General features: G+C 39.1%; 1 protein-coding gene across 1 annotated transcript; it reads right to left on the reverse strand.

Moving 5' to 3' along the window:
• Positions 1-379: 379 nt before the first annotated feature.
• On the reverse strand, positions 380-15,225 carry GOLT1B (golgi transport 1B). Its single transcript, XM_065645484.1, has 5 exons — positions 15,125-15,225; positions 9,398-9,489; positions 7,783-7,961; positions 4,284-4,365; positions 380-2,953 (listed from the first exon to the last, which is right to left on the reverse strand). The coding sequence occupies exons 1-5, from the start codon at positions 15,147-15,149 to the stop codon at positions 2,915-2,917; spliced, it is 417 nt and encodes a 138-aa protein (XP_065501556.1). The 5' UTR covers positions 15,150-15,225; the 3' UTR covers positions 380-2,914.
• Between the last annotated feature and the right edge of the window lie 252 nt (positions 15,226-15,477).

The following is a 15,477-nucleotide window of genomic DNA, read 5'->3' on the forward strand; positions in this document are numbered from 1 at the left end:
TTATTACCCCGTTTACCCAAAAATAAGACAGGGTCTTATATTAATTTTTGCTCCAAAAGATGCTTAATTTTCTTACATGTATAGCTGCCTGGACACTATTTCAATTGACTTTTTAAATGAACTGTAACTAGCGCTTATTTTTGGAGTAGGGCTTTTATTCCGAGCATCCTCCAAAATCCTGAGAAATCATGCTAGGGCTTATTTTCAGGGTAGGTCTTATTTTCAGGGAAACATAGCAGCTAAATCACAACAGTGTAAGATAGCCAAGCAGATGAGCATGCACTCCTCAACCTTTGGAAAGAAAAACTTGTCAAAACAACTTCTTAAAACATGCACATAAACAGACAAAAAGACAAATTATAGAAAAAGGTACCCATTTATTCAAGGTATGACAAGGATATTTACAGTATTCATTTGCTCAGAATAAGATCCATCCTTATGATTTTTAAAGCAGCAATTATAAATTACATTTAAAAGGGGAAACGTTCCAAGCATGTTTCTGTTAGAGATACTTTACAATGACAGAAACACTTTAAGGCTAAGTAATTTTGACCTTTGCTACCACCCACATTTATCTTGGCAAAACTGTCTCAAAGACAACATTACCTCGAGGGATAAAGACTATACTAATTTCAACATACAATTTTGTTCCCTCAGATGCTTTTCACAACAGTTCACATCAGACAGAAATTGACTTCTGATTTAAAACAATGAATTAAATAAAGTGAGATGAACTGCCTAGATCCTGACATTTCAGAGGGTTAAAAGATCATATACAGCAACACATTAATCACCTCCGAAAGGTATCATCAGCCTTCTTGTTGATGAAGGTACCTCAGCTTACCAAGCAATTTGCTTTCTGTCAGAGCTCCGTATTCATGTGGTGAAATCCACTTTTCCCATCACATTATTTTTCAAAAGATAAGAACAAAAATCTTCATGTAGCTGACTTCTAATGTAAGTGATGAACACTGCTTTAAACAGTACTTGATTCCCACAGTACAGGCTAGTGCGCTATCAACACAAGTTGAGTTTCTAAACTGCTGTAGTGTTATTCTCTAGTCATTTTAACACACAACAGATCTATGGGAGCAGTTAAAATTGGTGTATCTCTTGAGGTAGAAGCCACAAGTCATATTTAGTCCTGTCTGTAAACTATAACGCACATGCCATCTGGCAAATATAGCCATTTTTTGTCATTTATAAAATAAACCCACTGATTTTTCAGATGCTATTAATTGTAAATATAATGGCATTTTTTTTTCACTGAATCATTTTGTGCCTGTTTGACAAGTAAGCAAATTAAACATTGGGAATAGTAGATTGTGGCTATTTATACAGTTCTAATGAAAATATAATGTCTCATACAAATAAACATTGTAGCAACTTCCAAAAGGGTTGGTATATGAGGATTCTTCTTTACAGGTATTTTGGAAAATACCAATTTTAACTGCATAATAAAGAAAAAACAAACTGTCTTTAAACCTCTAAGACTACATAGCTACTTGATATACTATGATTGCATTTTGGTAATTTTTTTAGGATTACATTTAAGGGAAAAGAAAGTTAAATGCAACAGAAACCCCCAAAACCTGCACAAATACAATTTACTTAATGACCACGTTTTGTTAGGTGAGGACACTACGTAACTAAATCTATTGAAAGTGCACAATGTTTAACATTCCAAGAGAAGAAGAAATGGGACCCATGCATTAGGAGGGGCTATTTATTCCGGGTTAGCTAAGAACCTCTGTAACAGCAAAGTTGTTGCTGTGACTGATAGAAGTGTGAAGTTATTTGAAGATAACCAAAGCAACAAATTACAAAACATATGGAGATTGGCACTTGATCTTTAGTTAGCCCCATTAGCTCTATTTTCTCCCCAGAGACTCACATACACGGAATTTTAAGTTTTCATTTTATTACTGTAAAAAATAAAAGTCAATTCGTAGTTCAAGAGTAAACAAAAGAAACCTTAGCTTCAAACTATTTAAAAACACAGGTTCAAATTTGGATAAGATACATTTCATGGGCTTTATATCAGCACCTTAACCAAATGCAATTTTTGTGAACTTAGCATATTTCACAAAGTTTTCATGTTAGTGACAAGGAGCTACATTCACATCTGGATGCACATGTAACATGACTCAAGGAGAACAAACTGGAAGGAGTGCAAGTCAATTTCCAGAGTTCCCTGTTGAGCTCTACATGTTCAGAACCAACATTAAAGACTGAAGTTATTAAAGATTGACCTTTTGCATATTCCTAAACGGAAGGCAAATACAATCAACTTACATTTGGCTTTGAAACATTAAGATAACAATGTTTTATTTCAGCCATATATTTACAAAAATGTTTACAACAGAACTGTGTAGGGTTTTTTTGTCATAATACACTTAAAGATGAATAGTCATCTTAACCTTCATGCAAAGACACATCTCTTGTTACACAAGAAGTTTTCTGCCTTTTTTTCCCCCTCCCTTCACTCTGAGGATAGCAAGCAGAGGGTTGGATAAGTTTGGGTCACCCTTAAAAATGTAGGCCTGTTTGCTGTACTGCACTTTCAAAACAAGGAGGTAAGGTACAGGCACCGTTAATTCCACAAGGGTTCACTGCCTCTAGCATGTTTTCCAAAACCAACAAAAATAGTCTTTAACAGTTGTAACAAGGGTTATTCCATGACTTTCACCTCTTCAGTTTACTTCCTGAACTCTGGAGTTACTTTCCTAGAAGCATACTTGCTGAGCTTCTTTTCTAATGTATATAGTTGACTATACATTTTTAAATTAAACTTATGTAAAGAACGTAACAAGCTTTTCCTTTGTACACAATTTAATCTTTGTGCTGAGTATTCTTCAAAAGGATTTTATAAATAATACAATAAGTTTAGAATCAGTCTTCTGCTCTCTTGTCATTATACCATGTTGTTGCTTTCTCCAACTTTATCTACAAGCTGTAAAAAAGGAGACAAGAAGTTTTTAAGCTGCATGACATTTATGTACACTGAAGTTATTCTCAGATAGTACTTGCTACTTGCAGTTAGTATGCAACTGAAAATGAGAGTCCAATAATACTCACCGAGGTCTTATGATTTAAGTTTGTGAAAATTAAAAATCTTACATTGCAATTGTATTTCTGCATGACATGTTTTTCTCATATAGACATTAACAGAGCAACATGAGGATGCAACAGAATGAAAAAGGAAATAGAAGAAGGCAGATAACACTGCTAGCTTAATGATTAAAACAAAATAATACAGTATCAGCCACACATGCATTAGTAGACCAAGTAAGATATTTCAACTGACCATTACTGTGGATTCTCTTCTGAGCCTACGTAGGCTTTGAATAAAACATTAACAATTATCTTTTTAAAACAAGATTTAACCCCATTATGATCAAATTAACTACGACCAAGTAAGATCAATTGACAAATGAAACATTCAATTGATCATGAATTATGAGCCAGAACTTGGCCTAACTGTAACATTGGAATAGATGATCTTGAACACTAATTTTTAAAAAACAGCCTGTATACACCACAGTTATACCCCCTATTAATTTTTCAGTAGTAGCTATTAAAACTGTTGCTTTCAAAACTAGGGTTAAAAATGTCTGTGTTAAAATGCATACAGAAATTAGCACAGTAAAAGTAGTTGACTGAAACGCCCTAGATTACCATCTTTCTGGTACCTGTTAATTGTCTTAAAATCCCTGGCTATTTGGTTAAGAAAAAGGAAAACTGCATTTGAAAAATACAAATCTTGGTAAATAGCAAGACACAGTCTGCTGCAGTGGACTTAATACATATATTTGATAAATGATTATGCGTCATGCAAGTTTCTGGATTTACCACACCAGCTGCAACTTAACAGTGAAGAAAATTGTTTGCTTTTACAGGCCACTTTTCATAAGTATACCCAAATACTACACAAAGCAGAACAGTGTCCTCCTCATTGTACAGACAGCAGAAGAGGCACACAACAGTGGCATCATTCACCTATCTGGTCACCTAGGGCCAACAGTGAAGAAGGAAGCAGAACCCCAGTGTTTCAAGTCACAATCCAGGGCTCTTCCCACTTCCTTTTGTTCTTTTTACATCTAGAAGTCCCTCACTGGGAATTAAAGTGATCTGTATGGTGCAGGAACTATACAGGAATACACTCAAAGTCACTGCTCTAAAGTTATATTTGCTTTATTTCTGATACATTTCTACTATTGCTATAACAATGGAATAAAACACAGTACAAGCCTCAAATTTTGCATGAAGTACTGAACACTTACCGAGCTTATACCAGGTAAATTCAAGACATATCCAAGAACTGGTACTCTTCTAATATAGCCAACCACCACAGGAAAGAACCCCCTTTAGGCAAGATATCAGAAGACTGTATTAGTTTTTAACGTTAAACTATTCTTATGTTGCTATAAAATGAAATAGCAGGTATTTTTTAAACAAAAACTACATAAAATCTTGTAGCTTGTTACCAGCACAATGATTTTACCCAATATATCAACATACATTCAGCAGAGAAAGCAAAAAACCAGGAAAGAAAACACCTCATTTTGAATAGCTGGCAATCTCAGTCAGCTCTTCAAAAAATAACTATAAAGAAAGAATACCTAACTTAGTCAACAGAAATGATGCTCCCAACTAACTTTTCAAAATTACCATATATATTTTGAGATAATTTCTTCTCACATTATAGGAAATAACATTCTTGCACTGCCTGATGCAAACCCAACTTAATTATGTTAATTCTGAGTAACCCTGTTTGAAACCAGGTATGATAGACTTTACATTAACTAAAGAAAATTAAGCATGACAGGGTTGTATATTTGTATATTTCACAAATTTATGTTAAGCCAGGGATTTGACTCACGAGTCAGGGGATGTTGCTTAGCATAGCTGCTATGGTGTAGCCCCCTGCACTGTCCACTTTATCTCTACAGCAGGAAAACTAATTTTCCATGGCAGTATCTCAGCTGTTTGCAGTCAACTGCAGCAATTCAGCTGGTGGTGGAATTCCAAGTTCTCCTGTTGAGCTATACATTCCCTGCATAGAATAAGGATTAACATGTAATGAGACCTCAGCCACAGTGAAACAGTGAAGTTTCACAAGCCGCCACTCCCCTCACAACAGTGGTAAGAACTATATGCTGGATAATATCAATTCCAGCAAGTTTTTCTTGGTGATTTTCTTTTTTTAAAGACTAGATCATTTCAGTGGTCTAGTAAATTGCAATGCAGGGCACACAAACCACTTGTAACAGATTAAAACAATTGGTGTAGCTAAGAATAAGGAATAGTCAGTACAGGAAGAATGATATTTTTAGCCATAACTTTGGATGCCTGTAATTGGAACAAGGCTCCAAAAGCAGCTGAGAGTACAACAAGAGATACTGTCCCATAATTGCCTACTCCAGTGAATGCAATCTGAGCACGTGAAAGTATGGCAAAAGACTAAACCTCTGATGGGAAACTTGTGGCAGCACGTTAAATAAAGACAAGAAGGCAAAGACATTCTAGATTTAAACCAGAGTAAAATAATAATTGTCTCTCTCACTTTGGTCAGATGCATCTAAAAAAAAAAAAAAACCCAACCAACCAAGTAACAACAAAACCAACCAACCAAAACCCTTTGCAATCCTGTAATTTACTTAAGTGTTCTTGGTCACCAGCATCTAATTGTTGCTTGGTGGACAACAGGGGCTCTGCAATTATTGCTACAGGGTATACGAAACATGACTGCGTAAAAGTAGTCTAGATATGCAAGGCAATCTACAAGTAGAGATTCTCAGAGTGATGTGAACACCTAGTGGAACTGGTTTAATGGTATAAAAACCAAGAGACCAAAAAAAGCACAATGCGGTGTTTTACATTTGTACTACCTTATTTTGAGTTGAAGTAAAGTTACTAGAACTGCTAAGTTGCTCCTGATAAATATAAAGGTTTTCCACATAAAAGTCCTGATAACCCACATGACTAGAACCATTATGATATATAGAAATACCCATCCTTACAATGTACTGCCCTAAGAAATGCAAAGGTGCATAAGTTGACCTGATATGCCTTGGTATTAAGAAAATTATGTACTTCACAGACCAATTACAACTATGGAAGTTTTCTGTTATGCAACCAAACAGCAGGATCCTGCAGAATCATATAAAGTGAAAGGCTCCATTTTTAACCTCTTCAGAAAAGAGCAAGTTGTCCAAAACACAATATGTTTGAAATGAATAAGACTGGAGCAAAACAAAAAACTTGTCTGAAGTAGCAACTAGCTAACACTGTAGCAAGAGATTTAGATTCTAAGAATTATTAAGCACTAGAAAAGATGGTCTAGGGATGTTTTAAGTTAAAGCAGATCAGATAATTCCAGGTGTGAATGTTTATCTGTCCTTCACTGATACTCTTCTGTGACCTTGCCATAACTACCGACCTTCTGTAATTCCTTCAACGTTCTTTTACCCTGCTAGCCCTTAGCTGGCACCAATAGATAATCCATAATCATACCTGCTTAGACATAGTGATTTATAATTCTTCCTAGATCTTTTAAAAGGAGAGGTGTTTGCTTGGAAACACACTCTACTTGCTTTTTCCTGGCTGAGTAAACACAAGCGCCACATGCAAGAAGTGACAACATATTCAAGGAAAATACTGTGCTTTTCAAAACACTTGCAGTGATAGTATTCAGAGTAATGCAGAGTAGAACAATAAGCATAAATTAAGACAGCAAAATTAATTTTCAGAAATCTCACTGTCTTCAGTAGGAGCCAAGCTAAGATTTTTTCAAAAATATTTAAACATTTTATCTAAACTAATTACAAGATTAACACATAACTTTACTGAGTGGAAAAAAAAAGCACCATGAGAACAGAGGTTTGGTTTTGATTAACAGGAACTGTATTATTTAGCCAGCAGCTGAACACTTTGAAAATATTTTAGGAGCCTGTTATTACACTAATAAACATAAATGGAAGAGTTTTCATCTGAACAGAAGTCCAAGAACAACTAAAAGTCTCCCTTTCTTACCTACTAGTATGTTTTGTACTTTGTTCTATACTGAAGCATGGAACTATAACGATGGAGATAAAGATAAAATAGATATATACGTGTAGTAACAAGTCAAATGCTTTCACCATTACAGGTGCATTTACCAAGCAGCTAAATGACACATTGAGAAAGCTGTAACATGTCTCAAGATTGCTGTTTGAAAAATAAGATCTTTCAACTTTCCTTAACTCAGTCCAGATAATGCTAACCAAAACCAGCAGTTCTGACTATACTAGGGTTCAAATGTAACGAAACATGACAGAAAACATCTTTTCACTGGGCTACCATAGCAATGAAATGGTAAGGTTACAAAGCTAGGATGTTTGTAACCAAATATTTTGCCCCATTTGTTAAAGAGCAAACTCCCCACCAAAAAAATATTAAGTATCTAAGTTGCGTTTTTTAATGAAGAAATATTTAAACTTTGCACTGCTCACAATTTGGGCTCCCGGCTATTCTAAGCTTTACAATTCTTTGGTTAGACATAAACAACATTACTGAAGTAAGTCTGGTACACGACTCACAAACATTAGCAGATTTGAGTCCTGGAAAAATACTTACCAACTTTCCACTTCTTGCAAATGGAAATCAACAACTTTATATAATATCTATCAGAAGTGAACATTTAAAGGATGCCACTTTGTCAGCTGTAATGCGGCAACACTAAACAAATACATTTATTCCTAAATACACCAATACAGACAGGTATTTTGAAGCAAGTCTTACCTGAATAATAGGAAGAACCCATAAATCTCGAGGATCATTCCTATTAAAGGCCAACCAATGAGAACTATGAGCACACCACCCAGGAAAAATCCTGTTGCTTTCATTTTATGTTTTTGAAAGAAGAATCTAAATGTTCTTTCTAAACCAATAACAAAAGACAAGCCAGCCACAAATAAAACCTAGGAAAGACAAAAAAACAACCAAAGAAAGAAAAAAGCTAATTATATTCCTGAATTTAGGATGTAAACATACACGCATTCTACAAAATTAGATTGCATTTCTTGTACAAGTTCTTTAAATACCAAAAGATAGATGATAAGAAGTAATTTACTAGTGATTTTATTTTGTGAAGTCCATCTTAAAGCATTTGTAGCTAGCATTCAAAACCCTTCTCTCAGCTGCTTAAAAAGTAAAGAGTCTACCTTTCTCGTCTCTGACAAACACAATCATGTCAAAAGATCGGGTGACAACAGTTATCTGTCCTGTAACCTAAATTTCATCTATAATCGTGAGATTGTACTTAAGTTTTATATGATATTTAATAAACCACTTTCTCACCACCTCTTCTTCTTTCTGATATCACTTTTTTTTTCTTAAGCTTTCTGTAAGGATACAATACCTCCTCTTGCATTACCTTTGGTTACCACATAGCCTGCCATTATCTCTTCCTACCTGTGTTTTCATCATTTTCCCTAAACAGGATCTTGTATTTCCACCTTACATGAGGAAAAGAAAAAATAAGCTTTTTTTTTTTTTACTCTTCTACTATATACTTTATTGATGGTTCAGAACAATGCCTCAACTAATACCCCCGAATTCAAATATACACTTTCATATTTTCCTTCAGTGAATCTCAGTACTTGACTCCGCTACCACAGAATGAAACTGATTAGTTTTGACCACAGACTTTTAGGCATCAGCAAAAGAGGATGTGAACCTCTACCAGGCTGTGCTCCTGGCTGGCTGGCAAAGCTGAGAACAGCAGAGGCACAGAGATTATCACATTTGGAAAACACTCTGCCATTTTATATTTGCTTTGGGTTGAGAATTTCACGTACCAGAACCAGGATTTATGTTCTATTCTGCTTAAAGAGAAAACTTTGATTTGGTAAAAACTGAAGATATTAAATCTCTTTACTATGAATGGTGATTGGCTCTTCTAAACCCAGACTATCAGCAATTTGTACTTCTTTCTTTCTGCATAAAGCACAGCAAATCTACATTTGCCAGCTTGTACAGAACACTTCACTATTCTTATCCAAATATATACTTAAATTTGACAGTTATCTTACAAGACCACAAAAAAGGAAGTGTTAGTGATAACAGCCAATCGCAGCATAACAACTGTTGAACAAGCTGCTTCTTGTCTCACCAACATACCACAGGCCTGACCTGAAGGTATGATATTTAGATTCATGTGAGCTGCTCTAACTTTAATGAGGAAAAATGATTCACCCAGATCACTAAGCCTAGCTCTTACTTTATACCACGATGCGACAGTATTTTTGTGAACCAGTTTCAAATTGATAAAGTTGTTCTGTTTTTAGTTTATTTTTAATATATCATTCTCAATTCTACGCAGTGAAGAATTTAAGACTAAACAGAAGACACTTACATTTCCAATAGCCAAAAGAGCTTTGTCAAAGAACAGTATCATTCCAAAGAAAAGGAAAAACACTCCAAAGCCTGTTAGTCCCATTCCAATCTCTGAAAAAGAAACAAATTTACAAATATAACAAAACGCAGTACCACGAAAAACTCATGCATAAAAATTGTGAAAAACTTAGAACATCCCATCTACAGACATTTTAAATTTATAGAAAAACTCAGCCTATTCTATGACCACTTGTGCTACTTTGACTGAAAATGAGTTAATTCTCTTTGTGCAGCTAGAAACCTTGCTTTTTTGTAGCTAGCATGGTGGTTGTTTGGATTTAGTTTGAGAACAAGAAGATAACACCCCAGGACAGAGCTGATGTTTCTAATTATTGCTGTCTGGAGCTAAGGTCTTTCTGAGCTCTCTGCCCACAGGTGTGAGGCAGCAAGGAAGGGGGGCATGGATGGGGCAGAGCTTGACTGACATCCAGACGAGCAATAGGAATATTCCATGCTATTAGCATCATGCTTCATACTTAAAGATTGAGTCAGAATCTTCCATGTATGTTGGAGCTGGAACAGACACAGATGGAGACCTGTTCTGGTTCTGCTCTGTTTCAGGGGAGTTCTGTTTGGGAGTTTCTTTAGTTCAGCCTTTTGCCATCCTGCCATTTGCAGAGGCCTCTGGGCCTTTCTGCCTTTTTTCTCTCTCTGGGATCGGCTGTTGGGGACCAGGTGCTGCTGCCTGGGACTGGCTGCTCAGTGCAGAGTTTGTGAGGAATTGCATTGAGTATCCTTTCTTTTATATTCTACTTCCATTTTATATATTTAGTAGTAGTAGTAGTATATTAGTGTTATTTTCTTATTTTATGAAACTATGTTTATCTCAATCTATGAGTTTCTCCCTTCCCTTTCAATTCTCTCTCCTATTCGAGGGTGGGAGGTGAGGGAGTGAGGGAGCAGCCACCACAGTTATATTGTTAGCTCGAGTTAAACCATGACACCACCTAAAAACTTCTCTGGGTGTACAAACATAGTAAGTCTTGTAGACACTAATTACTTCAATGACCAAGAGATCTTTGGAAGCTGCTTATCAAAAAAAGTACATATTTGGGACTACATACTGAAATTGAATGCAAAACCCGCCCCCCCCAAACATGCATGCATATATACATCCAGCAAAGACAGCCCTTTTGATTTACTGCTCGTATAGAGAAAATGATTGTTTTGTGAACAGATAATGAAACTTTGTTTTCCATTTGCAACTCTCATCCCACTATGTTTACTGCAATAACATAAATACCCTGGTCCTTTCCATCCTCCTGAGACCTCACATTCCACCTCCCAAAAATCTTGCATAGCATTCCCACCTCCCCCAGCTTCTGGATTAAACACAACTCAGATTAATGTTGTGGCTCTTTCTAAGTTACACACACATTACACTAGCTTGGGTCTCTAGCTGGTTGCTAGTTTTCACAAAACTAGTAGATACTACATCTCTTTGCATTCTGCCTGTCTATAAACGTTGCTCAAGAAATACCGGGAAAGCAAGAGTAGATGGAAGGTTTGTCTGAGAAACTGGGCTAGAAGTGTCAAGCTACAATTACAGCTAGCATTTGACAATAGCCTCTAAGGCTACATTTATACAGTCCTAAAATTATATTTGACCCTTTCAAAGCAATCGCGAGGCTGATATGGCCCCTGGTAAAAATAAGTTTGACACCCCTGCTCTAAGGTATCTTGAAGACCACACTTGGAAATACATCCTACTTTTAAAATTAAACCTCTGAGGCCTTCCTTTGGCTCTCACACAGAGTGAAGTGGAGAGGAACAACAGAAACGACAGCAACGCAACCACAAAAATCTTCTCATTTATCCATGCGCTCACCCTTACCTAACTGCTATCGCTGTGAACAGAGAATTTGGAAACCTAGAGGATACCAAAAAAACCAAACCAACCAAACAGCTGGCAAAACCAGCTGTAATGCAGTAGACAGGCTGGCAGCCCAGTTTGTGTCTCTGTCAGTCTATATATACATCTTGAAGACCCCAGTAGTCTGGTATAGTCTAGCCCAAAACAAACAAAAAACTCCACCCAAACTATCATAGCCTTCACTGCTACTGTTAGCCAGATGTACCTAAATGTATTTTAGTTACACTTTTGACTGCAATGTAGATCTAGTTGATCATTTACTGTTGCTTGAAGAGCTCAGGAGTAAAGCAGTATCATTCTGTCTATTTCAGAATTTCCATTTAGTTATTGCAAAAATATTTCAAAACAGCTCAAAGAGATTTGTTATAGCAACATTCAACTTTCCTAACTCCTGTAAGGGCTCATCTTTCCGCAAGGTTGCGGACCACACGGTGTTAAATCTGTAGTTCTATTATAGAATATTGTTTGCCACTTTCAACTTTCGCTATGAGCACTTCAACCACCCAGAATTAAAACTATTAAGTAACCTGCTACAAGTGATTTACTGCAGACATCCTCAATACTTGTTTACACTGAAAAATGGAATTGCACACTGTATTTTCAGTGAATCTGCTGACCGAAGGCAATATAATAATTGCAATCTGCCCTCTTCTCTAGTACTCTTTACTTTAGAAGAGCAGAAACAATCTGCATTCTGGAAGGAAAACACTTGGAGGCAGGACTCCAAAGGAATTACCAGCTGCCAATAAGATAAATATGCAGTCATGGGAAGTACGTATTCATTCCTCCCGCAGACACAGCACAAAGCAGGGATCTAGCAATAAGGCAGGGGCCAACTCCCAACAGCTGCTGCAAAATTACTACCCTGACACTTCCCCTGTATTCACTTAAAACATGTTTGTAATCACCTACTCCTACAACAGATTCAACTTAGAAGTCAATTATATTCTCTGGTTAGTGGAGGGGAAACACCACCACCACCACCACCACAAAAAACCCCACAAACAAACCAGAACAAAAAAACCCACCAAAATCCAAACCAAAAGCAACAACCAAAAAACCAACGAAACCAACAAAACCCTGGAACATCATTCTCACAGTCTCAAAATTACTCCTAAAAGATGAGTAGTCTAGGACTATTATTCTCTACTGCCAGTACCTCAGTAGAAGGTATTACTGACTTGATTCATATCAGAATTTGGAAATATATTTGACTAGCATTCTTAGGGGAACAGGGAAAAAAAAAAAAGGCATTGTCATTTTCTAAATAGTCTTTGCAACAATGAACTAGGAATTTTTATAGAGTATATAAACTATTTTAAAACGCTTTCTCCTGCAGCAGAAGAGGCTTCCCATATTACTCAAATACAACATTTCAATGCCTAGAAATGCAGAAACACATACTAACCATGTGGCATTTACTCTGGATTTTTAAAAATTATTATGATTTACTGAGGAGGTAGTACTGCTTTCTCAATATTTCTGCAGAAATCCTGTAAGCTGTGCATGAGTACTGCAGCACTGTATCAAAACAGCTTAGTAAATATTAAGATACATTGCTTGTGAAAATTCAAGACAATGCATAGCCTCTATCTTTTGTGAACAAAAAAAGAATGGAATAATGCACTACAGGCTCTCAGAAGACAAAAATTAATGCAGTTTGTAGGTTACGAAAAGTTTCAATTTTTAATTACTATTTTGCTAGTAGTATTTTTTAGTATTGAAAATCAATTTGTTTGGGAAAAACTACATGCACTCTTTCACAATTACCGGTGTTTTATAAGTCCATTCAATGAATCATTTAAAAAAATGTTCTAGACTACAACTGCAAATTTTGCTTTCCAAAGACCAACAGTGGTCCTCTCCAGGTATTTATTACAGTACTTCACCACTGACTCTATGACGAACTCCATATTTTTACAGATGGCAGTGAGTTAAAGATATCTGATTAAATATCTCAGAATTCCAGAAAAATTGTGGGAAAAAACCCACCAACCTACCATCCCCTGAATTCCTCTAAAAAAACCCCTGCATTCCATAGTACTTTACTTCCTGCTTTTGGCTCTGACAGTTAAAACCAACATAGTCAGCACTGGAGTTAGCTGAAGATCCCAAATGAGGAACTAAGAAAAGGAAAAATAGTGAACAGATCTCTTCTTTCTGGTTTTGGTTTTTTTCCCCATTGAATAGTCTGGAAAGGAGGACAGAGGAATGGGAAAAAGCAAAGCCCACAAGGGTTTAATCAACCAGAAATCTAGCCTGCTCCTGCTTTTCTGCCTGTCTTCATCCTTGGCCTTGACTGGGTCTCCAGTACCTCTGTTTCCAGTATCCTGCTATCAAGTTAAACTTAGTTCTTTTCACTTTATTTTCTACATCTTTCACACTTACCCTTCTTCATAACTGATGCTACGGCGCTTATCAAGTAGACTCATTTCCTTTCATGGAAAGCAGGCCATAAAAGCATCATATGCGAGATGTTTAAGTTAAAGACCTAACATTCTCATTTACCTTGCAGTTTAAACTCTTATGAACCTCTTTACTTTGATTTCCTTGTATTTTCCCTTTCAGGACGTCTATTTCTAAGTATTTCTATTCACTGAAAACAAAACTACAGTCACACACAAATACTTCTGGTTTTCACTTCACATTGAGTGTCTGGTCCCCCCTTAAAGCCCCCTCAGTGCCACCTGCAAACGGTCAGCTGGATAACAGCAATTTAAGAGAAACACAGTAAAGCCACCAACATCTAAGTATGGGATTCCAAACCACTAAGGTCCCCAGGGAGATTTTAGCTAATTGTTAGTTTTGTTTACCGCTCAGCTTCCATTCATTCTCGCCATGGTCACATCACGGCACCCCTGCCAGCAGGGAAGAGCTCACAACCCCGGACGAACGCGAGCCGGGGGGGAACCAGCCTTGCCGAGCACTCCTCCGTAGCCCTGCAGCCCATCCCAGCTCCCGTTTTACCGGGCGGCTCACTGCACCACCACTAGACCCGAGCCCAGCGCGGTTTTGACAGCCCCTCACAAGGCGGCGAGCCCGACCGGCGCCACCAGGTGAGCTCCGCCTGCGCCCTCCCCTTCCCACCCGCGGCAGGTTTTCGGCCGGTGCCCGTCGGGGGCCCCTCAGTTCAAGCAGGACAGGGAACTGCTGAAGAGAGGCCAGCGCAAAGCTACGAAGATGATGAAGGGAGCGGAGCATCTCCCTTATGAGGAAAGGCTGAGGGAGCTGGGTCTCTTTAGCTTGGAGAAGAGGAGACTGAGGGGTGACCTCATCAATGTTTATAAATATATAAAGGGTGAGTGTCACGAGGATGGACCCAGGATCTTCTCGGTGACAACCAACGATAGGACAAGGGGCAATGGATACAAACTGGAAAACAGGAGGTGCCACTTAAATATGTGCCGACGGCTCCCCCTCGCCTGCACAAGCCGGACTCCTCCTCGGCGACTCCCGCCCCAGCGCCAGGAGCCGCCTCTCCGCGCCGCGCTCAGCCGGAGCGCCGGGACCCCGAGCGGGCGTGGGCCGAGGGAGGAGACAAGCTCTCTGCACGGCGGCCCGGGCCGGGGCCCTGAGCCCCGATCACTCCAACGCCGCAACCGACGCGCCGCAGAAGCGCAAACAAAGGGCGAGGGCCCGGGCGGGTACAGGACCGGCGGACCAGGCCCGTCCCGCGCTGCTCGGCCGCCACCGGGATCCCCCACCAGCCCCCGACCCCCCGGCTCCGTAGCTCGGCCGCCCCCAGCCCCACGGCGGGTAAGCCGCTCCCCGTCTCCCAGCGCGGGCCAGCGGTGGCGAGAGGGCGGCGCTTACTCTGGGTGTCGGAGAGGGAGATCATGGTGGCGGCGGGCGCGGGGCAGAGAAGCGGCGGCGGCTGCCACAGCCACGTCTTCCGGAAACGCGCAGCCCCCTTCGCTTCGCCGCCGGCTGAAAGGCGGCCGCCGATTGGAGGGGCCGGTGCCAATCAGCCGCCGCGTTGTTCGCGCGGCTGCGCCCCCCGCCCTCCTCCCGTCTCGGGACCCGCCTCTCTGCTTTCGCGAAAGCAGACGGGAAGCCTCGCAGGGCCGCTGCTGATTGGGCGAGAGGGGATGCGCGTGGCCACTCTCGCGCTCTCCCCCTCTTGCGATTGGCTGAGGAAAGCCGGCAGCGGAAGAGGCGGAGCCGGG

Source organism: Caloenas nicobarica, chromosome 1 (genome assembly GCF_036013445.1).
Source record: "Caloenas nicobarica isolate bCalNic1 chromosome 1, bCalNic1.hap1, whole genome shotgun sequence".
NCBI classification, from domain to species: Eukaryota; Metazoa; Chordata; class Aves; order Columbiformes; family Columbidae; genus Caloenas; species Caloenas nicobarica.

Bases quoted from the DNA above. Each gene is read 5' to 3' on its own strand.
- GOLT1B (XM_065645484.1), bottom strand. From the start codon at position 15,149: ATGATCTCCCTCTCCGACACCCAGA. The intron at 7,962-9,397 runs GTAAGTGTCTTC...TGTCTTTCCTAG, and splicing joins CTCTTTTGGCTATTGGAAAT to GTTTTATTTGTGGCTGGCTT. The intron at 4,366-7,782 runs GTAAGACTTGCT...TCTTGCCTAAAG, and splicing joins GGGTTCTTCCTATTATTCAG to GGGGTTCTTTCCTGTGGTGG.